General features: G+C 40.2%; 1 protein-coding gene across 2 annotated transcripts in view; it reads right to left on the bottom strand.

Annotated features, from left to right (window-relative positions):
- Window positions 1-23,495, bottom strand: part of TRAPPC9 (trafficking protein particle complex 9) — a 964,950-nt gene extending 941,455 nt beyond the window's left edge. For both annotated transcript variants that reach the window (XM_027844988.1, XM_027844994.1), the window contains exons 1-2: window positions 23,407-23,495; window positions 10,765-11,365 (exon numbers count right to left, since the gene is read on the bottom strand). In XM_027844988.1, coding sequence (XP_027700789.1) covers window positions 10,765-11,348 — 584 coding nt within the window. In that variant the 5' untranslated portion in view covers window positions 11,349-11,365; window positions 23,407-23,495. The remainder of the gene's footprint in view (window positions 1-10,764; window positions 11,366-23,406) is intronic.
- Window positions 23,496-24,527: the final 1,032 nt, after the last annotated feature.

Here is a 24,527-nt window from a genome sequence, read left to right as displayed (position 1 = left end):
TTTCAGCCCTTCTTATTGATATTGTTTACTAGGGATAGAAACAGGAACTGTACTTTCATTGGCATAGGAAACTCCCTCTACCAATGCTGGTTGACATCTTCTATGCAACTGATAATCTTAGAGGGCTGCCTGGAGCACTGAGAGGTTAAATGATTAGCCCAATTTCTAAAACAATCAATATACTTTCCTGATAAGTTTACTACGTATCAGAGGATAAACACAGGTAGATGTTTCTTCGACAATGATTATGATGATTCAACTTCTTGCTGTGCCTGGGATATATTTTGAACAAAAGACAACACAGCATATTGAAATGAGCACTAGAAATGAAGTCCAAGAACCTGTGTTCTCATCTCAGATCTGCCCCTCTCTATGGTCATGGGCAAGTAGGAAAATCTAAACCTCAGTGTCCTCATCTGTAAAATAATGATAATAGGATTTACCCTACCTTCTTCATGGGATTATTGGGATCAGATGAGATAAGGTGCACAAAATGCTTTGTTACCATAATATGTTCCCATATTAGTATGAGGAAGCCTCATTGTAAAGAAATCTAGGCATATAAAATGTAATAAGATACTATGATCCACGATGGGACTTCGGAGATAGTTAAACCCTCTCATTTTACAAATCAGGAAAATGAGGCCAAAAGAATCTAAGGAACTGGCTCAAGGTTACACAGATAATATATGGCAGAGCCAGAACTGGATTCTAGGTCATAGGAAAAGAGATTTAGAACTAAAAAGAAACTTAAAGGCCACCAAATCCAACCCCCTCACTTCACAGATGAAGCAAATATAAGGCACAGAGAAGTTAAATGACTTGTCCTGCATCACCCAGCAGGAGTCTGAGGCAGTACTGAAACCCCCGTCTTCCTGACTCCAGGTTCACAGGGACACCAGTAGTGTTAAGCTCAAACAGAAACCAATTTATGCCAGCAGTATAGTGACTTAGGAAATGACATATCAACATCATCTATGTTCTATTGTATTTTATGTATTTTATTAAATATTTCCCAATTACATTTTAATCTGGTTCTCCTGCACTTTGCAGGCAGCAGAATTTGACCTCTCTGCAGTACACTGCTGTCTAATAATCCAGTGGTTTTTTGCATGCACCATGCTGCCTCCAAGAGTTCACATTTGCACAGGGCTTGCCTATTACAAAGCACTGAATATTTACTGGTCAATGGCAGGAACTGTGTTATATTTCATTTGCATCTCTTACAGCTCCTAAAACCACACCGATCATACAGAAGGGTAGAAGGGGCCTAAGAAATATTCACTGATTAAGGTCAGTTTGTTTTTTTCATTAACCACTTTCTCTTAAAAGTAGACATAGTTTGCTGTATTTAAAATAAAAACACTAATAGAGCCCCTGTAGGTAAGTGGAAAAATTCTTCACTGTCATATTTCATTCACCGCTTCAAAGAACTGGATAGCTAAGCAAGGCCTTTTCAACAGCTGGAATTAAACTAAACAGAAGGAGGTGTGAAAAATAGCACTGTGATAGCAAAATGGTGGTTGGCCTTTTCCACCATGACAACCTACCTAAGCAAGGCTCCAGTGAAATAGAATGATGCTGGCCATGGACATCAATTCAACTACAACACCAAATACACTGAGATGAGTGAGACGAGTAGAGAGCCTACATGGTGGCACCAAACAGATGTTCCTAATTGACTAGCTCATCCTTCCAACCATAAAACCATATTTGGTTTCATCCAGATTCCCCTACATGGCCCATTAATCCATCTCAAAGCTCTGGGATTTAGGGCAAGTCCTTTGCAACAATGGCTGCCTACATAGCATGGTTGGAGAAGTGCTGTACCTATACCCCAAAATAGCTGACATGACCTTCTCCAACCCAAATCTGAAATTTCCACCATTAAAGTCACTCCTTTGGATTGGAAGAGACAAAATCAAGGTCATTATTTCAGTGAGGAGAGCAAGGAAGTCAAATATATTTTCATTTATTCAGGGGTACCTTCAAATAAGGTGCTCTTAACACCTTAGACTAAAATCACACAACTTAGAATTATAAGTAACCTTAGAGGATAGCTACCACAACTTTGTCATTTTACAGATAAGAAAATGAGTACTAATATGGCCAGAATTTGCACCCAAGTGGTATAATTCCAAATTCATCATGAGTAACAATAGTTAACATTTATATAGCCTTATAAGGTTTGAAAGTGCTTTAAATATATAATAAAATTTGATTCTTGCACCATCTGAAAGGTAGATGCTATTATTATCACCATTTTATAGAAAATGAAAGTGAGACTGAGAGAAATTAAGTGACTTGCTCAAGATGACACACTTATGTGAGTGTCTAAGGCAGGATTCAAACTTAGGTCTTTTTAAGTCCAAATCCAACACTCTATCCACTACACAACCCAGGTGCATCAAAACAGAATGTGGCAGAAAATATATAATTTTTGCTTTGCAGCAGGCATAGAATAATGCCCAGAACAATACTGCAGACCTAGATGGCATGCTACAAGAGACTCTGGGCAGTGAGAAAATTACGTAAGAGCACTAGATCTCTAGGGTTTCAGGGACTGAAAAGCAGAAGATGGCCTACAAAAGTAAACAGGACCTGCTTCCCACCAGATTTGCCTGGGTTTAGCTAACCTTCTGGAAGCCTCAGCATAATATCAGCCCTCTGGGAGTCCTCCAGATACAGAGCTATCTAAGATCTCTGCAGAGGAGCTGAGCCCTCCCCACCCCTCCCCAGCAGGTATACCCTACATTAAACCTCAATCTCAAGATCAAAACCAATCTCTAAAAGGTAGAGTAAAGTAGATTTAAAAGGTAGAGAACTAATATTAGCTTAAGTATAGTCAAAGGTGTTCATTCCTCTATTCAGGATGGAATGAACTTTGTAAATATTTTTCACACACAAAAATAATTTACTATAAAAAATGTTTTCTTTAAAGCATTTCCCTTCCAAAACAAAATATTTTTACTATCTTCTAAAAATTAATGCTTGACCAGCACAAGTAAGTCTGCCAACTTGGCACTTTGCAATTTACATGTATAGTAAAACTATGATTAAGAATTAAAAATCAGAACAATCATGTGAAATGAGAAAATCAAAGTAAAAATGCCTTCTTACAGATAAAATAAACCTTTCACGTTCTATATAATCCTACATAAATAGCTCATCAAATTGGTCAAGTTTGAAAGGCTTGAAGCAGGGCCTTGGGATAGCCTGTGTCTAGACTGAATTAGAAGAGGCCAAAAGATGAGCCACCAAGTAGTGAAAATTTCGGCCAAAACAATTCAACAGACTACCAAGGCATGGAAATGGCTATGATCTGCACCAGTGCTGAGATCATGTAACTTTTAATTACTTAAAAAATAAACAATAAACATCTTTAATGAAGAATGGACCTTTTTAAAATACAGTTGGATATTATTTTATCAAGTCTAATAACTTCAGAGTCAGGAAGGCCTGGATGCAAGTTCTCATACAGGCTAGATGACTCTGGGCACATTCAATGCCACATAAAACTCTCTAAAAGTGAAAGTTAAGGAAGGGCCCAGGCCCTCACCCTAGTAGATCAGCCCACAGTCAGTAATGGCTTTAAAATGTAAGCTCCTTGAGGGTAGAGACAGTTTTACTTTTGTCTTTAGATCCCCAGCACTTAGCATAGTGGCTAGCCCAAAGCAGACACTTCATAAATACTGGCTGAATTGAGTAAGATGCAGAATAGTTGCCAATCTATACTCTCAAAGGGAGCCTTCTCCAGAAGCTCCCTATAGAAAGGAAACCCCATGTCTGGACAGACAGACATACACAAATGGATAGCTAAATAAATTAATTTAAAAGATAAATAAAAATAGATAGATATAAGCTCCCTGAGGGCAAAAATGAGAAATTTTGTGTACATATAGTTTATAAATCCAAGTTTTATAGCCAACAACATAAAAAAACTATAGAGCTAATATTTTAAAATATATATACACATAGAAGCTTCTCATTGCTATTACATGTGCATATACCATCTGGTGCCTGTGTACATATAATGGATAAATGCCAGAGGTAAAACTTATCTTAAAATAAAATAATTTTATTATATATAACTATAAACTCTACCAAAGAGGTCTTAAATCCCTGAAATTAAATGCCTATAGACATTTAAACAGGAATTTTCCTAATAAATCCAGGTCTAAAACAATCAACTATATTCCTAAAAGCAAATTATATTCAATTTCTGTTTGAGGGGGTTTATTCCATTCAAACATTTCACAATATCCCCTTCATGTATTGGTGTCAACTGTTGGCCAATATTTGGTAATAGCAGTCTAAGACATCTATGTAGCTATCACGAAGGCAGTATGTGGAAGTGGGGAAGAAATTCAGTAGAGGAGTAAACGGAAGCAAAGATACTTGTAAGGAGTGTCACAGAAGAGAGTCTTTCCTGGATACCGGTTGGCCTAGATAACCTATGAGGTCCCTTCCACTCTGCGTTTCTGCAACTCCATGAGCTGAAGAGGAATGCTAGCTGGGTAAGCTGGCTGGACAAACCACTTTGCCTCTATGGGGCTCAGTTTCAACACCAGTAAAATGATGGCATAGGACTAAATGATCTCTAAATTCTATGAGCCTATGAAGTTCCACTTGAAGAGACAAAAGAGAATCAAATGTGAATTTCTAAAGCTATAATCTGCCAGTGACATAACACAAAGCCTAGACACACCTCCTCATCAGGGCACTCTGTCCTTAACACTTCCCCACACCTTATCTTCATTTATGACAACACTGTACATCTCATGGAAACCCACACATGTCCCACTAGAAGCAAAGCTTGCTGAGCTGGTCCCTTCCTTTTCCCTCACCCATCACCCCAAGGGTCAGTGTCCCAATGCTTGCAACAATTCTGATGCTATAAGATGCAGGGCTGAAACCTTGAACCAGGTGAGGTCGGGCTCAATCACACGTGCTAATGCTCCTTTTCAATGTCAGGAAGCACTGGAGTTGATCATACTTTAAATAACTAATGGGCACCTGTTCATCAATGATAAATAATTTTACTGAGGTTGTCTGTAATGGCTTTTATTTTCCACCTAAAACTTTATTTAAATGTCAATGTGTGGCTATAAGAATGTAAATAGAAAGAACACAAAAGCAAACTGAATGCTGAGCATTATAATGACCAAGACTGTCCACAAAGAAGAAATGAGAAAATAAACCTCCCTCCCTTCTTTGCAGAGTTAGGAGACTCTGCTCATGGAACACTGCATATGTTGTCAGACGCCAATGAGGTCTGGAGTTAGTTGTGCCTAAAAGCATTTTTTTTTTCTCTTTTATTCTCTGATACAAGGGACGGGTCCCGGGAAAGGGGAGGGATGAAAAAATATATTCAGAAATGAAGATGATGTAAAAACAAAATATTTCAAAAACGATTTTTTTCACATCAATGTGATCTGTTGGCACATTGAAAAGCTTCTCAAAAAGAATAAACATGTGAACAGGCAGTTTTCAGACAAAGAAAACAAAGTTACCTATAGTCATATGAAAAAATGTTCTAAATCACTACTGATTAGAGAAATGCACATTAAAACTCTGAGGTACCACCTCATACCCATCAGATTGGCTATAACATGACAGAAAAGCAAAATGAAAAATGTTTGAGAGGATGTGGGAAAATTGGGACACTAATGCACTATTGGTGCAATTGTAAACTAATCCAACCACTCTGGAGAACAATTTGGAACTATGCTCAAACGGCTATAAAACCTTGCATACCCTTTGACCCACTACTAGGTCTGTATCCCAAAAAGATTAAAAAAAAAAAAAAGGACTTATATGTACAAAAATATTTATAGCAGCTCTTTTTGTGGTGGCAAATAATTGGAAATTGAGGAGATGCCCATCAATTGAGACTGAACAAATTGTGGTATATGATTGTGATGGAATGCTATTGTGTCATAGGAAATAATAAGCAGGAGGCTTTCGGAAAAATCTATAAAGACTTACATGAACTGATGAAAAGAAAAGTGAACAGAACCAGAAGAACAATATACACAGTAATAGCAATACTGTACAATGATCAACCACGAATGACTTAGATATCCTCAGCAATACAGTGATCCAAGACAATTCTAACTGAGTAAGTTTTAATCTTCTTTATCTCGAACACTAAGGAAAGAGTAGAAGAGGGAAGAGAAAGGCTCGCAAAAAATAGGCACTCAATAAATGTGTATGTGTGTTGAACTGAATCTACTATTGCTAATTGGAGGCAAGCATTAACCTCAACAAATAAAACCAGTTTTTTCCTCCATAAAACTTGGGAGTTGGACTACATCACTAAATCCCTTCTAGCTCCAATACTCTTGACTATGATTCCTTTAAATCAAAAATTAACTTTTGATCTGACAATCTATTACAACACTGGCCTTTCCCAAGTTTGACTTCCTAGGCTGGAAATATAAAAACCCAACATGATATGAAATTGTCCTAAGTCACACACTAGAATACTGTCCAATAAAGACTTTCTATAATTTATTATCTATGTGGCCTGGGATGTCATTTAACATCTTTGGGCCTCAGTTTCCTCATCTCTTTATGGTTGAAGAATTGAGGCCCAGAAAGAAAAAATTAATTGCCATGATTATGTATTTGTTAGTGACAGAGCCAGGCCTAGAATCCAAAGTCTCCTGGCTTCCATGTAGAGAACAAGATGGCCTTGAAGGTCTCTTCCAACTCTAAATCTATGCTCTTATGTACAATGGATAGAATGAGAGATTATCTTAACGGTATGGGCACAGCTTTGACATGCTAAAAGCAACCAGCATTTTACTGAGCAAATGGAGATAAAGTGTACTCAGCTAGTCCTGTCCCAAAGAATGGGCAAAGAAATTCAGCTCAAGTTGAGGAAATCCAGCGGGCAGGCTGAGGTGCATTGTTTTGGGGTTTTTTTCTTTTGCATTGATTAGGGTTCGTTTATTCAACTGTCAATGCTGGAAATTCTTCTCAACAGACCACACAAGAAAATTCTTAACAGATACAAAATACATAAACTCACACAAAAATGAAACATAAAAGCTTCAATGTTTCATTAAGGTTTTCTACCACTTTCATTCACGAGCCCTCAGGCAAGGGACAGAGAATGCATGAAGGCTCCTAGGCTTTCACAGAAAGAAATAAGGGTGACCAACCCTCAAACCCTCACTCAGACCCCAAAGGAAATACTTTCTTTTCACCCAGCCTAAAGGGATGTTTAAACTAGGCAAAGGTGGGGGGAGGGAGTGGTATGTGATTGCAATGCTTGCTTCAGGGAGGAATAGAGGGACAAACATCAGTCCCAGGAGACATAAATTACAGTCATAGATCAGTCTCTCACTCAACACATAACTTCAGGCAAATCACATAACCTCTCTGGGTTTCACTTTTTTTATCTGAAAAAAGAGAGAGAGAACTTTAGAGAGCTGGACTAGAGAACTGCCAACATTCCTTAACAGTACGCTATTTTTAATAGTCTTTTAGGGTCTCCAAAATGCTTTAAATATATTATCTCATTTGATCCTTAGAACAACCACGTGAGATAAGTGCTATTACCAAAGTGCCTTCATTTTACAGATTAGGAAGCTAAGATGAGACTGACTGATTGAGTGACTTTCCTGGAGTCATAGAGCTAGAAAGTCAGGGGGTCTTCCTGACTCCAGGTGCATGAATCCACCTACTGTCACCTCCATGGCTCCCTTCCAACCTCAGAGCCTAAAATTCTGTGCCTGTCTCCCTTCTCTCCTCCACCCCACTCAAGAACATAAGGGGTCTGCTACAGTCCCATCTTAACAAGAAAAAATTTGGCAAAGGGAGATTGAATGGTATGGTAATGTAAATGCAGAAGACAATTTAGTGCCTCAACTAACTACTAACCTTCAACTATGAGCACACTGTCTGACTGTGCTCAATTGTATACTTATTAAGCCACATCATGCATATAATATGTCGACAGCCATGAATCACATGCCTAATAGATGAAATTAAAAGATTCAAATAAAGCCAGGCTCAGTGATCTTAGATCTTTCTAAGCTAATATGACCCACTAACACATTTATATACCTGAGAGAATTAGCATTTCCCACCTTTAAAAAGAGAAAAAATAATACAGATCCACAGTGCTAGCAAATTCTAAAGACGAAGCAACATCTCCAAAGCAAGTATTTTAATATGAATGAAGCAACAGCAGTGCCAAAAGGCAGAAAGGCCAAAAAAAATTTGCTAAGTTAACATATGGGTCTAGGCAGCATTAAGCTTTGGTTATATATATATACATATATATATTTAGAAGCAGTGAAGAGCATGGAAAGGCAGCATATATAGAAATCTAGCTAGGTTTTAAATGCATTGTATTCACAGCCTACCTTTTCAGACCCAACAACATACTCACAGGGCAGTATGATAGAAAGAAAAGGAAAAAAAGGAAAGGAAAAAAGGAACAAGCAAAAATTAGAAACACACAAGAACAAAAAATTTTACTAGCTACAACACAACCCAAACCACAAAGAATCTACCACCAGCTTGTGTGTATGTATTTGGGGGCAAAAATTTAGTCCCAAGTAAAGTACACCAGTAGGACAATCAGATTTACAATACAACAGACTAGAGGCTAGCCACTGGAAGCAACACTTGATGAGAGCTGAGGGAGTTACAAGAGTCAGGATTATTTCAGACTGAATGTTCAAAGGATAACAGATTTAGATCTGAAAGATCATCTAGTCCAACCCCCAATTTACAAATAAGAAAACTGAGGCCTAGGGAGGTTAAGTGATTTGCCCAAGGTCACACAAGTGGCAAAGCCAGAGGTTTGTAATCTGACTCCACATCTACCAATCTTTCCAATGTGTCATGTGTATAACTGCTGTATTTTTTTTTTTTGGTGAGGCAATTGGGGTTAAATGACTTGCCCAGGGTCACACAGCTAGTAAGTGTCAAGTGTCTGAGGCCAGATTTGAATTCAGGTCCTCCTGACTCCAGGGCCAGTGCTCTATCCACTGCACTACTAGCTGCCCCTGTATAACTGCTGTAGAGAGAGTACCAACAAGAGCTAAAAATCAAAGAGTCTCCACTCAAATCATGTTTTAAAGTCAAAAAACTTGGTAGTGAAAATGGTGAGATAGTGAAAGAAGGAAAAGTTTACCAAGTACCAAATAACAATATAATTGGCTTGTTGATTTTATGCACGCTGAAGGTACTGTATTTCCCACCCCAAATCATGAAGGCTCCTTCTTACAAACCAGGAAGCCAAAGCTCAAATAGTCAGTGACTTGCCAAAAGTCACACACCAAGGAAGGCCAAGGTAGAACTTGGACTTCTGAATTCAGATCTTCTAGCTCTGACTCCAGTATTCCTTCTACACCACTGCTTTTCAAATAAAAGAGTAGCATTGAGAGCTATTTCACTTGATACCTGGTGTATATAATATTCACAGATGGATTTGTGGGTTGTGCCCCTTTAAAAAGGTTATTATGATTTGTTCCTCACAACCACCTCATAAAGTCAAAGTAAATTTGATCTTTTCCAAGTGAGGAAATAAAAATTCAGTCCAGTCTCATTCATTAAGCATTTATAAAGCATCTGCTGTGTGCCAGACACTGTGCTACTAGGCCCTGGGGATACAAGACAAAATTGAAAATAGTCCCTAGTCTCAAGAAGCTTACATTTCACTGACTTCCATAGCAAGAAGAGAGGCCTGAATTGCTTTGCACCAGACTCACAATACTGTTGAGCCCAGTCTCTCTCACTCCTGCCTACACGTTCAGCTCAGGATTTATCTACAGCCCCAGAATGACTCATTTGAGCAGGACCAAAAGGATCATCCACTTTCTTCCACTTATGAACTCATGACCCCCTTTCACTATAAAGCCAAGAACTGATTTCAACAAATGAGAGAGGGAAGTCAGATGATGGAAGAAACTTCAAGTAGGAAGCAAGGCTGTCACTATAACAGAAAGTCTGAATCCTTCCTTTCCCACCCATCACACAGCCGTTATTACAAAGGGAATAGAAACATACAGCAAACTTTATGATGGAAAAAAAAAAATACCATGAGCATTTTAGGGTCTAAGCACTGACATCTCTGACATGCATCACAACAACTTCCCTACAAGTGTAGGGGTGAAGACTATGACACTGTGCACATTAGCTTTGGAGAGGCAGGGCACTGTCATAGAAAAAGCAGCAGACAAAATCAAGAGATTCAACTCCAGTCCTGCCTCTAATTCACAGTGTGGTCTTGGGCAAGTAATGAGAATCCCTCTGGGCCTCAGTTTCCTCATTTGTAAAATGAGAGAACTGAATCTGATCAGCATTTCCCAAATTAGGCTGTGTAGAGCTCTGGTGATCCAAACAAGGTTTCCAAGAAGAAATATCTAGGTTTCATATTTTAGAGGAGTAAATAATAAATTTTATTTTAAAACACTTATGGCAAAGATTTTTTTTTGCTATGAAAGTAGATTTAATTAAGTCTGTTCTTATACCAAAATTTCCCTGATACCATTCCCTGTCTCATTTTTAATTCCACAAATATTTCATACCCCAAGTTTCTCTGGACCTGAAGTTACAGGTTCCTATAATAAATTTCATTCACCAAAGTGTTCTGTGGCCAAATTAGTTTAGGAAATGCTAGACTATATGAGCAACATATGACTCTTCAAGCTCTCAAATTCAGTCACTACCCTTTTTTTAAGAGAGGGAGTTCAAAAGTATTATACCTCAAGGCTACCACTCTAGGTAAACACAACTACTTACCTGCTATCTGTGTCCAATCCTACAAAGTCCTTCTTTTCGAACGGTACACACAGGAGAGGAATCTTATCTCCAGACTTGTCAGTGGCTCGGTCTAGGCGTTTGGACTCCAGGACAATAAAAAGAGATTCAATGAAATCCTCAATTCTCTTCTCCACTGACTCACACTCATCATAATTGGGATAAAATGCCACATCTGTCCGAGGCTGCTCTGCAATCTCACCCTGAAGCCCAAAAACAAACAACCGGGAATCGTAGAGTGTGGAACCATAAATTTCCTTCTGGACATGGAATTTCTCAAAGGTTTGAGGCCAATCCTTCGCAGAGAAGCAATCTGTTACTGTGATGAGGCCCACAACTTTTCGGTGGGTTTGGAAATCTCCCCATTCGTTGTTCTCAGGTGGGTAATGATGCCTATAGCGGATGTACAATACTCGTTGCGAATCTCGCACATTTATCTGGCTCACAGATGAAATTCTTTTGTAGATCCTGAAGAAATTTTCCTCTGAGACAATCCCTACTGGCTGTACCACAACCAGCAGAGTTTGGTGGTCCTCAGCACACTGCATGTAATCAGGAACACTCATTGTGGAGTCCCTGGATGCTATTCAAAAATAAAGAATAACTGATAAAGATCTCATTTTCTAGATACATAATGAACTGATTCATATTTATAAGAATAAGAGCCACATTCCAATTCACAAATGGTCAAAGGATATCAAGAGGAAATTTTCAAGGGAAGAAATCCAAGCTATCTATAGCCATGTGAAAAAATGCTGTAAATCACTAATAATTAGAGAATTGCAAACTAGAACAACTCTAAAATGTTACCTCATGCCCAATCAGATTGGTAAAGTTGACCTAAAAAGGAAAATAACAAATGTTGAAGGGGCTTCAGGAAAATAGGCACATTGATATACTGCTGGTGGAGCTACAAATTGATCCATCCATTCTGGAGAGAAATTTGGAACTATGTCCAAAAAATTCTTAACATGTGCATAACCTTTGACCCAGTGACACCAATACTAGGCCTATACCCCAAAGAGATGAAAGAGAAAAGGATGTTGTATGTAGAAAAATACTTAAAGCATGGGCAGCCAGGTGACACAGTGGATAGAGCACCGTCCCTGGAGTCAGGAAGACCTGAGTTCAAATATGGCCTCCAACACATAACACTCACCAGCTGTGTGACTCTAGGCAAGTCACTTAACCCCAACTGCCTCACCAAAAAAAAAGTAAAATACTTAAATCAGTTCTTTTTGTAGTAGCAAAGAACTGGAAACTAAGGCAGTGGCCATCAGTTGGGAAATGGCAGGACAAATTATGGAATATGAATGTAATAAAATACTTTTATATTACAAGAAATTATGAAAGAAATCAGTTAAGAGAAACCTGGGAAAACTTGTATGAACTGATGTAGAGTCATGTGAGCACAATAAAGAGAACAATTTATATTACTACAACATCATAAAAATAAATTTAAAAGACTTAAGAACTAATCAACTATGATTCCAAAGGAACAAAGATGAAGAATGCATCCCACCTCCTGAAAGAGGGACGATTGGCTAAATAGGCAGAACGGAAAAACATTTTTGGACACAGCCAATATGGGAATTTGTTTTGCTTGATTTGTTACAAGGGCTTTTATCCTTTTTATTGTTTTCTGGGGAAGGAGGAAAGGAAATGGGGGGGGAGGTTTAAAACAAATGCTTGTTAATTGAAAAAATCAAATTTAATTTTAAAATAATAATAAAGAGAACATGAAATGCAAACTATTTCTAGTGCTTGTCCTCCTTTGGGATACACTAATTGTACTATTTCTTATATAACCAGAACTTGAATATCAATAACCCAGTCAATGTTATTACAACTGAAGATAAGAAAAAAGCCTGGACCAGGTGATTTCACTAGTATAAAGAATTCCTTCTAAGATTGCAGGTTGGCACCTACTCTGCAACTTACAAGCCTTTCTTGGCTTCGAGGCCAACTTTCTATCCATTACTCCATACTATCTTTCCATTGTAAATAAGCCTACCATAAGATGGAAAAACCATACTGTAGCATCATTCAATCAGTCATCCATTTAAGATATTGATCTTACAAGACTACTCCATACCAGCATGTAATCTAAGACTGCCTGTTCACAGAACCAAGCTGGTACAATAAGGCAGGGTTAGCCTAAGCAAAATAATAACAATGATAGAGCTCATCTTCGGTATTCTCTTGTCTGTCCTTTCAAAGTCCCCTTTTAGCCACTTTCATTACTTCTCCCTCTACAAAAGTTCTCATGCTACTTGTGGTTCCTTAAAGTCCCATTCACAAAAGTATACCTAGGCTTATTGTCCTTGCTATGGTCTACACTTTTCTTTACCTCCATCTCCCCCCATTAAAACTTAACCTGTCTTATGGCCTTTCCCTCATAGCCCTGTTTTCTACTAGATGACAATGGATGATGATGGATGGTGATGACCTGTGTGTTGGTAAACATGTATTACAGCACCCCCAACATAATTCAGTTAAAATACCTGTCTCCACATGGAACATGGTAAATCTAACGGAAGAAGCATTAGGCACCCAGGAAGACTGGTAAGGAATATGCTATGGTTCACAAGGACCTTTTAGACTAGTAGGCAGGTGCCTACTCCACCCAGTGGCAGTAGTAGTAACATTGATGGATGTAGGTAGTCACCTATATCTTCCAGACACCCCAAAAAAAACACAAATAGAGAGATAAGAGTGAAAATAAACAAGAGGACAATACATGCAAAATAAACAGCCCTGGCCCTAGAAGTAAATTCCCATGAACTCTTAAGGGACGAACTTCCCACCAGTTTACCCTATATGGTATCATTTTATGGCTGTCTCTATTGTCCATCTTTAACATAGATCTACAAGGGGCATAAGGTTAGACACAGGTGACCTCTAAAGAGACAGGCTGGTATAGTGGCTAGAGAGCTGACCTTGAAGCCAGGAAGACCTGGGTTCAAGGTCTTTCTCCGAAACATAATGGCTTGTCCCTAGAGAAATCACTTAATTTCTCAGTGCTCTAAGCAATTCTCTAAGACCACAAATTACAAAGAAGGTACCAATTTGTATTGGTAGAGAGAGTTTCCTCACTTGGAAGTTCTCTATACCAAAGAAATCACAGGTCCAGTCCCTAGATGGCCTCTAAAGTCTCTTCTAACACTAAAATGAAAATTTTAGGATTTGGGTCCTAGACTCAAAAATTCTGAAGCATAAAGGAAATTACAACCTACATCATTAACAAACTACTTATTGTCATTTACCTTAGATGCGTCACATGCATCAAACATTGACCTAAGATAGAAATGCCAACTGAATTAATGCAATTGAAGGCAAGGCAATGCATTCTGCCCTATCAACAAAAAAATGTGTTTCAATCTTACAGGCAATAAGAACACAGAACCTAGATCTCTTAATTCTCAAACAGATTACTCAGTTTAATGGGAGGCAACATGATATGGTAGGGGAAAGATGAACTCAACCAGGAGTCAGGATACTGAGTTCTAGACCTAATTCCTTAACTGTGTAAGCTTAGCAATACCTCCGTGAGCCTCAGTTTCTTCATTTGTAAAAAAAAAAAAAAAAAAAGAATGGATTAAATGATTTCTAAGGTCTCTTCCTTAGAAGTTCTAAAATCCTGGGACTCTATCACCCTACAAGCCATGCTATTACTTTCTACAATATCTTTATTCTGTGAAGGTATTAATACCAAACACACAAACATATATTAAACTAAATTTCTGGGATATTTTGAGTACACTTACCATTCAGTACAACAAACACCTATAAAAAGCACTGTGTGGGAAGTTCAGTCTAGAGATAAGGTAATAAGACAAAATTACTTCCCTGGGACCTTTCCAACATTATGAATGAACTCCAAGTTACAATGAAAGTCAAGTCCATGCCAGAATTTCAGCAAGCAACAAAACCTCAGAGTTATCCAGGTATTGACTGAATTGTCAGTTTATTTCTGGCCTAGGCCCCAAAAGCATATCCCATGCACAAGGAAACACCTCTCCCATAATTACCCAAGCAACTGAAGATTGTTGACTTCCCCTATTCACAGTATGATGAAACAGAACCCACTATCAGTACAGAATACTAGTGTCCAAGCCCCAAATAGTAATAAATTGGATTTTTCCTTTCCCTAACACAAAAGAACAGTCTGCCACAGTTTTCTAAAAGTCTTCCCAGTTAGTACTTAGGACAGTAGTAGTCACTCACCTTCTAAATACTACAATCTCAGGGCAGCTTGGTGGCACAGTGGATAGAGCACCGGCCCTGAAGTCAGGAGGACCTGAGTTCAAATCCAGCCTCAGACCAAACATTTGACATGTACTAGCTGTGGGACCTTGGGCAAGTCACTTAACCCCAATTGCCTCACCAAAAAAAAAATAAATAAATGAATGAATGAATAGATAAATAAATAAATAAATGCTGCAAGCTCTCACATTTTCTTCCTTCATAAAAAGTAACAAAGTTTCCTTTCATTTGAACCTTTACCAATTTGAATTTCACAAGATCAATAAATGTCAGAATTGAAATGGACTTTAAAAGATCATTTAGTCCATTACCCTTATTTTACAAATAAAGAAACTGAGGCCCTGAAATATTAAGTGAATTGCCCAAGATCACAAGGGTATGAAACAACAAAGTCAAGATTTTGACCTAGGCTTTTGACTCTAAACCCAAGGTTCCTTCAGCAGCATGTTAAGTTCCTTGAGGGCAAGGATGATTTCACCTTTGTTTTTCTGTATTTCTGTTCCAAAAATAGTGCCTGGCACATAGTAGGTGCTTAATAAATGCTTATTGAGGGGGCAGAGCCAAGATAGTGAAGTAAAAGCAGTGACTTGCTCTCCCCCAAACCCCTCCAAATACCTATAAAAAATGGCTCTAAATAAATTCTAAAGCAGCAGAACCCACAAAAAGCCAAAGTGAAACAAATTTCCAGCCCAAGACAGCCTGGATGGTTGACCCGAAAGGTGTATTGCGCCAGATGGGAAGAGGAGCGCAATTTGGCATGGGCACACAGGCCACAGTAAACCTGGAGCAGGTCTCAGAGGACTGAATCACAGGCAGCTGTGATGGTTTCCAGACTTCTCAACCAATAAACGCCAAAGACAACTTAGAAGGTCAGTGGGAAAAGTCTATTTCTACCGTGAGAGAGAAGCACAGAGTCCTAGCCCCATTCCCTGAGCTCAGCCCCTGGGCAGTGCCTGCCTCCTGAGCTTCCAGCCCACAGACTGAGGGGGAATCAAGTGGCTGATCAGAGGGGGACTGTAGAGATCTCTCTGCTGGTGCAGGATTCTCTTGCTTTGCCCGTGCTTGGATCTGGGTCACAGTTCTGGGTGGCGGTCCTGGGGCGAGGAGGAGCGCTGGCATGGTGGAGCTTGTAGTAGTGGAGGAGAGGAAATCCTCCTCACAGTTCCAAGACAGATAAGAGTTCTTGTGGTCACTCATAGAGCAGAGTACAGGACAGGAAAGGAGTAAACACCTCGCCCTTGATCATAGCACCTTGGAAGAACTGAAAATTTACAGGTCCCTAGAAGCATCTCTGAAAACAGCTGCACAAAACCCTGAAGCTTGGGACAGTACATTCTCCACACTGGAAATAGATTCCTACCTTAACAAAGAGTTTATAACTCAAGTAATTGGCTGGGATCATGAGCAAGCAGTGCAAAAAGAGTCAGACTATATTATCTTACTTTGGTGACAAAGAAGATCAAAACATACAACCAGAAGAAGACAGCGAAGCCAAAGTTCCTACATCCAAAGCCTCCAACAAAAACATGAATTGGTCCCAGGCCACGGAAGAGCTCAAAAAGGATTTGAGAAGCAAGTAAGAGAAGTAGAGGAAAAACCGAGAGTGATGCTAAAGCAGACCCAAAAATATACTGAAGAAAATAACACCTTAAAAAATAGCCTAACCCAAATGGAAAAAAGAGGTCCAAAAAGCCAATGAGGAGAAGAATGCCCTAAAAAGCAAAATTGGTCAAATGGAAAAGGAAGTCCAAAAGATTACTGAAGAAAATACTTCCTTAAAAATTAGAATGGAGCAATTGGAAGCTAGGGACAATTTGAGAAATCAAGGCACTGTAAAACTAATCCAAAAGAATGAAAAAATAGAAGAGAATGTGAAATATCTCATTGGAAGAACAACTGACCTGGAAAATAGATCCAGGAGAGAGAACTTGAAAATTATTGGACTATATGAAAGCCATGATCAAAAAAAAGCCTAGACATCATCTTTCAAGAAATTATCAGGGCAGCTAGGTGGTGCAGTGGATAGAGCACCAGCCCTGAAGTCAGGAGGACCTGAGTTCAAATCTGGCCTCAGACCAAACTCTTGACACATACTAGCTGTGTGACCTTGGGCAAGTCACTTAACCCCAATTGCCTTACCAAAAAAAAGAAAAAAAAAGAAATTATCAAGGAAAACTGCCCTGATATTTTAGAACCAGAGGGCAAAATAGAAATTGAAAGAATCCACCGATCACCTCCTGAAAGAGGTCCCCAAAGGAAAACTCCTAGGAATACTGTAGCCAAATTCCAGAATTCCCAGGTCAAGGAGAAAATGTTGTAGGCAGCCAGAAAGAAACAATTCAAATATTGTGGAAACACAATCAGGATAACTGGAGGGCATGGAGTATGATATTCCAGAAGGCAAAGGAAATAGGATTACAACCAAGAATCACCTACCCAGCAAAACTGAGTATAATCCTTCAGGGTAAAAAATGGTCATTCAATGAAATAGGGGACTTTCAAGCATTCCTGAGGAAAAGACCAGAGCTGAATATAAAATCTGATTTTCAAATACAAGACTCAAGTGAAACATGGAAAAGGTAAACAGGAAAGAGAAATCATAAGAGACTTATTAAGGTTGAACTGTTTACATTCCTGCAGGGAAAGATGATATTTGTAACTCATGAGTCCTTTGTCAGTATTAGGGTAGTGGGAGGGAAAAAAATTATATGTATGTATAGATAGATAGATAGATAGATAGATAGATAGATAGATAGATAGATAGATAGATAGATAGAGGGCACAGGGTAAGTTGAAGATGAAGGGGTGATATCTGGAAAATTAAATTAAGGGGTGAGAGAGGGAGAAGGAGAAAGGAAGAAGTAGAATGAGGTACAATATCTCACATGAAACAGACAAGAAAAGGCTTTTACAGTGGAAGGGAAATGCGGGAAGGTGAGAGGGAATGAGTGAATCTTATTCTCATAGGATTTAGCTTAAGGAGGGAATAACATACACAGTGGGGTATGGAAATCTATCTTATCTTACAGGAAACTAAGGGAGGAAGGGGACAAGAGAGCAGGGGGTTGATAGAGGGGAGGGCAGACTGGGGAAGGGGATAATCAAAAGCAAACACTTCTGAGGAGGGACAGGGTCAAAAGAGAGAATAGAATAAATGGGGGGTAGGATAGGATGAAGGGAAATATACTTAGTTTTTCACAACAAATATACAACAGTTTTTCACTACTATGGAAGTGTTTTGCATGACTACACAATCTATAACCTGTATCGAGATGCTTGTCTTTTCAATGAGGGTGGGTGGGGAGGGAGGAAGGGAAAAAATTTGTAACCCAAAGTTTTAAAAACACATGTTAAAAAATTTAAAAAAATAAATTTAAAAAAACACAATAAATGCTTATTGAGTGATTAATTATGCCATGCTATGTTCCAAGAATAGTGCGAGGCACCTAGTAGGTGCTTAATGAATGCTTATTGAGTGACTGATTATGCCATGCTATCTCAAACTCCTATTCTCTAAAAAGGAATGAAAAGCAAAATAAAGGCCCAGTTCTTACAACAGAAAACCAGAGCTTAAAATATATTAAAAGTATTTCTTAGGAGAGTAGGTCAGGGAAGATTCAGAATACAATTCAGTAAAAAAAGACTGAGGGAAGAAAATGGATTATAGAAGGACTGAGAGTGACTTTCTTATTTAAAGCCTTTTCTGGAAATTGTTAAGAGTTTAAAGCAGAGAGAATTTCATCCCAAGTGTCTGCTGGCTCTTCATTGTTATTATTAATAACAACTCACATTCATGCCATGAGTAAGCTCATCACTTAACTGAAACAGCCCTCTCCAAGGTTAGCAATAGGCTCTGAATTTCCAAACCTAATGGCATTTTCTCAATACTCATCTTTCTAGACTTCTCTGCATCATTTGAAACTGTTGAGCATCCCCTCCTCTTAGATATTCTGGCTTCTATAGGATTGTGACATTGCTTCTTCATTCTTTTCCTACCTGTTGGACCACTGCTGCTCAGGATCTTTTGCTAGATAATCCATAACCTGGCCCTAACCCTGGGTGTTCCTCAAGGATCTGTCCTAGGCCCTTTCTCTTCTCTCTTTAGTTGATCTACTCAGATTCCATGGATTCAGTTATTAGATCAATCCGTCCTGGGTTCCAGTCCCAAGGCATCAACTGCCTACTAGACAATGCCAATTAGATGAACAGGTGGCATCTCAAATTCAGTATGTCCAAAACAGAAATCATTATCTTTCCCCTAAACCCACCTCTCCCTAAATTCCCTATTTCTCTTGACTCAAAGACCCCACCATCCTTCTTGTCACCCAGGTTGGCAAACTTAGTCATCCTCTACTATTCACTCACCCTCTCATCTCCAATCAGCTGTCAAATATTGTCGTTCTAGCTCCAAGACTTCACTCTGGTACCCTTCTCTCCACTCACACAACCACACCTTACTTGAAACCCTCACCACTTCAAGCCTGGACTACTACAACAACTTCCTAAAACTGGTCCCCTGACTTCAGTCTCTCTTCTCTTCAATACACCAGCACACAGCTGCCAAAGTTATATTCCTATAGCACGAGCCTGGCTACGCTACTCTCCAGTCTGAAGCTCCAGTGGCTCCTGTTGCCCCTAGTATAAAATACAAACTTTTGATATTTAAAGCCTTTCTTTCACAGTCTGGCTCCAGCCTACCTTTGCAAGCTTATCACCCCTCTGTCATGGACTCTGTATTCCAGCCAAACTGGTCCACTTGCTGTTCCTCACACAAGATGTTCTATCTCCCACCTTTCTGCCTTTATGTGCGCTGTAACCCATACTTAGAGTGCAATCTCTCATCAATCATCTCTTCCTGAAATTCCTAACTTCCTTGAAGGCCTTCCTGATGCCCCCAGTTGTTACCTCCTCCAACACACATCAAAATTACTTCATATTTTGTATATTTTGTATTTATTTATATATGAACATGTTTCCCCTGACAGAATATAAACTTCTTGAAAACAGGGACTGTTTTTTGTCTTTGGTACCACAACTGGCAACACAGTAGACACATAATAAATGCTTACTGATTGACAGAGCACTTTAGGCTTGCAACTATGTACAAACAAGCTATACACAGAATAAGGTGGCAATAATTAACGGGGAGAAGGTACTATACATGTTTCGAACAAAAATTACCGTCCATGTGAAATTCAAACTCAAAAATGTCTAGTGATTCTCCCGAAGTCAGATAGCTAGGAAAAGGAAGAGTCAAGATTCAAACCAGCTACTCCTGATTGCAAGTCCAGTGTTCTTTCCATCAAAGTAGGCTGCCTCCCTAAACTGGAAGCATTTTAACAAAGCATGGTAGCCATCCTCCAGAGGAGGTATACTGTGAAAGGAATGAGAAAAGAAGCAGCTCCCTTTTAAACAGAGGTTTATACTGTAATACAGGTCACTGATAAAGCAAAATATTTTCTGTCTTATCAAAAGTTACCAATACTTGCTGAAATGGGTATAGTTCTTAATTGGTTTCCCAAGGAGATGGAATTGCTTTGGAGGAAAGTGGCAGAAGCAGAGAGCAAGATGATGGTGTATAGAGCACGGGTCGGGGAACCTGCAGCCTCAAGGACACACGTGGCCCTCTAGGTCGTTAGGTATGGCCCTCTGACTGAATTCAAACTTCACAGTACAAATCCCCTTAATAAGAGAATTTGTTCTGTAAAACTTGGGACTTGGTCAAAAGGCCACACCCAAGGACCTAGACGGCCACATATAGCCCTGAGGCCGAAGGTTCCCCACCTCTAGTATAGAGGATAACCCTAGACAAAGAAGAACCTGAAGCTGACCTATCTAAGGAATGTAAAATACTGACAAGTAAGCTAGACAGAAAATCTAGGACTGACTCCTGGCTCCACAACTTAATAACCATGTGGACCTAAGTACCTCTCTGAATATCACATTCTTTATCTAAAAAATAAGAAGTTTGAACTTCTGATGCAATGGAAAGACTGCTGTATTTTTAAAAAGACCTGGGTTTGACTACTAGGATCTGCTTCCTTTGGTAACTATAGGCAGTGAACACAATAATGTCATATACTAACAAAAAAAATTGTTATTGGAGCTGGATCACCTGGATTCAAAACTTGATCTGTGTTTTACCCTTACAACCTATAACATTAGACAAGTCATTTCTTCTATCTAGGTCTTAATTTCTTATCTGCAAAATTAGAGGATTAGTCTAAACGAGGCAGCTAGATGACTGCCTAGCCTAAGTGTTGGACTTAGAGTAAAATAGACCTGAATTCAAATCCTACCTAAGACACTTAATAGCTGTGTGACTTTGGCAAGCCACTTAACTTCTCTTAGCCTCAGTTTCCTCATCTGTAAAATAGCACCAACTTCACAGAGCTGTGGTGAGGACCAAATGAGAGAACAACACTAAAGCACTTTGCAAACTTTAAAGTGCTATACAAACGTTTTTTGTTGATGTTGCCATGGGGGGCAGCTGGATGGCACAGTGGATAGACCACTAGGCCAGGAATCAGGAAGACCTAAGTTCAAATCTTACCTCAGACACAGTGTGACCCTGCGCAAGCCACTTAATCCTTTGTGCCTCAATTTCCTCATGGGTAAAAAAATCTGGAGGAGATGGCAAACCGCTATAGGATCTTTGCCAAGAAAATCCCAAATGGGGTCACAAAGAGTCAACTAACCAACAACAAAGCTAGTAGATTATCTTTAAGGTCCCTACCAATTCTAAAATTCTATGATCTATAAAATAATGATAGGATCACAAGATCATAGAAATTAAATCTGGCAGGGACCTTAGAAATCATCTAATCCAAACCATTCATTTTATAGTTTAGGAAACTGAGGCCCTGAAATACCGAGGTTCAGATCTCAGTCTAATACTGCCTAGGTGACCTTTGATAAGTCACACACAAGTTTTCACTGGGCTTCAGATCCCTCATTTGTAAAATGAAGTAGTTAAGCTAGCTGACCCTTCCAACTCTAAATCAGTGATCTTACAAGTCATAATTACCCAAATTCCCCATACAGGTAGAAGAATATCAGCAGAATCAGGGTTTGATCCCAAATTGTATCACTTGTACTATCTAACCCCAAGAGTTGTTGTGAAGAATTAACTTTGTAAAGTCATCACCTCAGTCAGGACTGTTGCAATATCAAAGCTCTTCATAACCTGACCCTTCCCCCAACCTTTCTAGACTTCTTTCACCTTACTCTCCTCCACAAACACTTAGATCCAGTGGCACAGGCCTCTTTGCTGTTCCTCAAACAAGACACACCCTCTCCCAACTCTAGGCATTTTCTCGGTCTCCCAAACCTGGAATGCTCTCTCTTATCTCCTCCTCCAGCCTTCCAAGGCTTCCTTTAAGTCCCAAGCTAAAATCGACCTTTCACAGGAAGACTTTCCACACACCCACCCACACACACCCACTCACACCCACACCCACACCCACAAACACAGAGAGCTAGTGCCTTCCCTCTGTGGATTACTTCTATTTTATCCTGCATATAAGCTTGTTTGTACACAGTTGTTTGCCTTCTGTCTTCCCATTTAGACTATGAGCTGCTTGACAGCAGGGACCACCTTCTGCCTTTCTCTGTATCCCCACAGGGGATACTTAGCACAGGGTCTGACACATAGTAAGTATTTAATAAATGTTGACTGACTGACTTGTGGGCTACAGAAATGTCAATAGCTATGTGGAATCTGGACCACTTAGCCTTTCTGCACCTGTCGCGTTTTCTGTTAAATGGGAGGCGAGAAATAGGGGAGAAAGAACTTGATTAGGAAGATCCCTTCCAGCTCTAAATCTGTGATCCGATAAAGGGATAATTATCCAAAGTCATCTTACAGCCAGAGAAAAAAATAGCAGAGGCAGGATCTGGTCATTCTCTACCTCAAAGGGCTGTTGTGAGAAATGCACTTTTAAACTTGACATCGGCACCACAGAAACGTCAACAGCCAGCTGTGAGCAGTCCAGAACAAGTCACTTCCCTGTCTGGGCCTCAGTCTCCCCATTTGTAAAATGAGGGCGAGGGTGGAACTCGTTTTTCCCTTACAGCTTGGCCATTCAGGGACAGCAGCCGAGGAGGGGGACAGGAGGAAGGCGGCGGGCAGGGAGAGATGAGGAGGCTGGGGAAGGGGCTGGGGCGCAGCATGCAGGGTTGGCGGGGCGCAGTGGCGGGAGGGACCGGGCCGGGCCGGGGCGTCCGGCGGAAGGCAGGAGCAGGGGCAGGTGCCCGCGGAGCGGACAGGTGGGGGCAGAGCCCGGCATCCCCCTCCTCCTACTCCTGCCCCTGCTCCTCCTCTCCGGCTGAAGGCTCAGGCCCCATAGATGCACTTACACAGCCGGTGGCCCTGCTACCGGGCCGGGCCGGGATGGGATGGGAGGACCAGCCGGGCTGACGGAGAGCGCAGCAGTAGCCTCCTCCGGGCGGGCAGTCCGGCGTGTGAGCCGCGCGCTCAGCTTCCTACTTGAGCCCCAAACCCCCGCCCGCCGACCAGCTTCTGAGCATGCTCAGTGCAGACCCGCGCAGTCCGCGGAGCCCAGCCCCGGACGCCTCCGATCCGTTTCTCCGGGCTTTGGAGGAGGCCTCCAAGTGGGAGGCAGTAGAGAGGCTCCCGCCCCGAGCAGCTGGAGACACACACCTGGAGAGGGAGACCTTTGGGTAGAGTTAGATCTGGAATGGACCACGGAAGCCATCTCTCTGGATCATCTGACTCCACATTCAAGGTTCTTACCCCAGAACGCCAATGAGATAACCTATAAAAGAGATATGTGTGTACATACGTATATACAGACACAAATGTACATACATGCATGGGTATACAATATTTGTTGTTATTGTTCAGTCGTTCGGTCGTGTCCGACTCTTCATGACCCCATATGGGGTTTTCTTGGCAAAGATACTAGAGTCGTTTGCCGTTTCCTTTTCCAGCTCATTTCACAGGTGAGGAAACTGAGGCAAGCAGGATTAAGTGACTTACCCAGAGTAACACGGCTAGTGTCTGAGGCCAGATTTGAACTCTAGTCGGACACAACTGAACACATACGCACACACTTCAAGACTTCAGACCCAGCGCTTTACCCCCTGAGCCTCTAGTTGCCTCTGTTTACAATATACACATACACAATAAAACAGGCCATAGTGCACCTGTTGCAAATAGTATTTACTTTGTAAATTTAATTAAGCGTTTATTAAGTGCCTGCTCTGTATTTAGCACAATGTTTATTTTATTCTTTAAAATTTTATGAAATAGTGATGCACTGTCCTAAAGACAATAGTACTTGCCTACTTCTGGTAAAGAATCAATCAACCAGTATTTATAGCTTTCCTAGAGTCGGGGATGGGGTGTAATAGCCTCCTTTCTTAGGTTGGGAAGAGCTCCCCAAATCATTTGTAGCAAGTTCCTTGGAGCCCTTGGCTATGGAGGATTCCGGGTTCTGGCACTGTTCCCAATAATC

The sequence above is a fragment of the Vombatus ursinus genome, unplaced genomic scaffold (assembly GCF_900497805.2).
Source record: "Vombatus ursinus unplaced genomic scaffold, bare-nosed wombat genome assembly UNPS02005236.1, whole genome shotgun sequence".
In the NCBI taxonomy this organism is placed as follows: domain Eukaryota; kingdom Metazoa; phylum Chordata; class Mammalia; order Diprotodontia; family Vombatidae; genus Vombatus; species Vombatus ursinus.
Note: the sequence above shows the minus strand (reverse complement) of the source record. Positions and strands in the feature narration are given on the sequence as shown.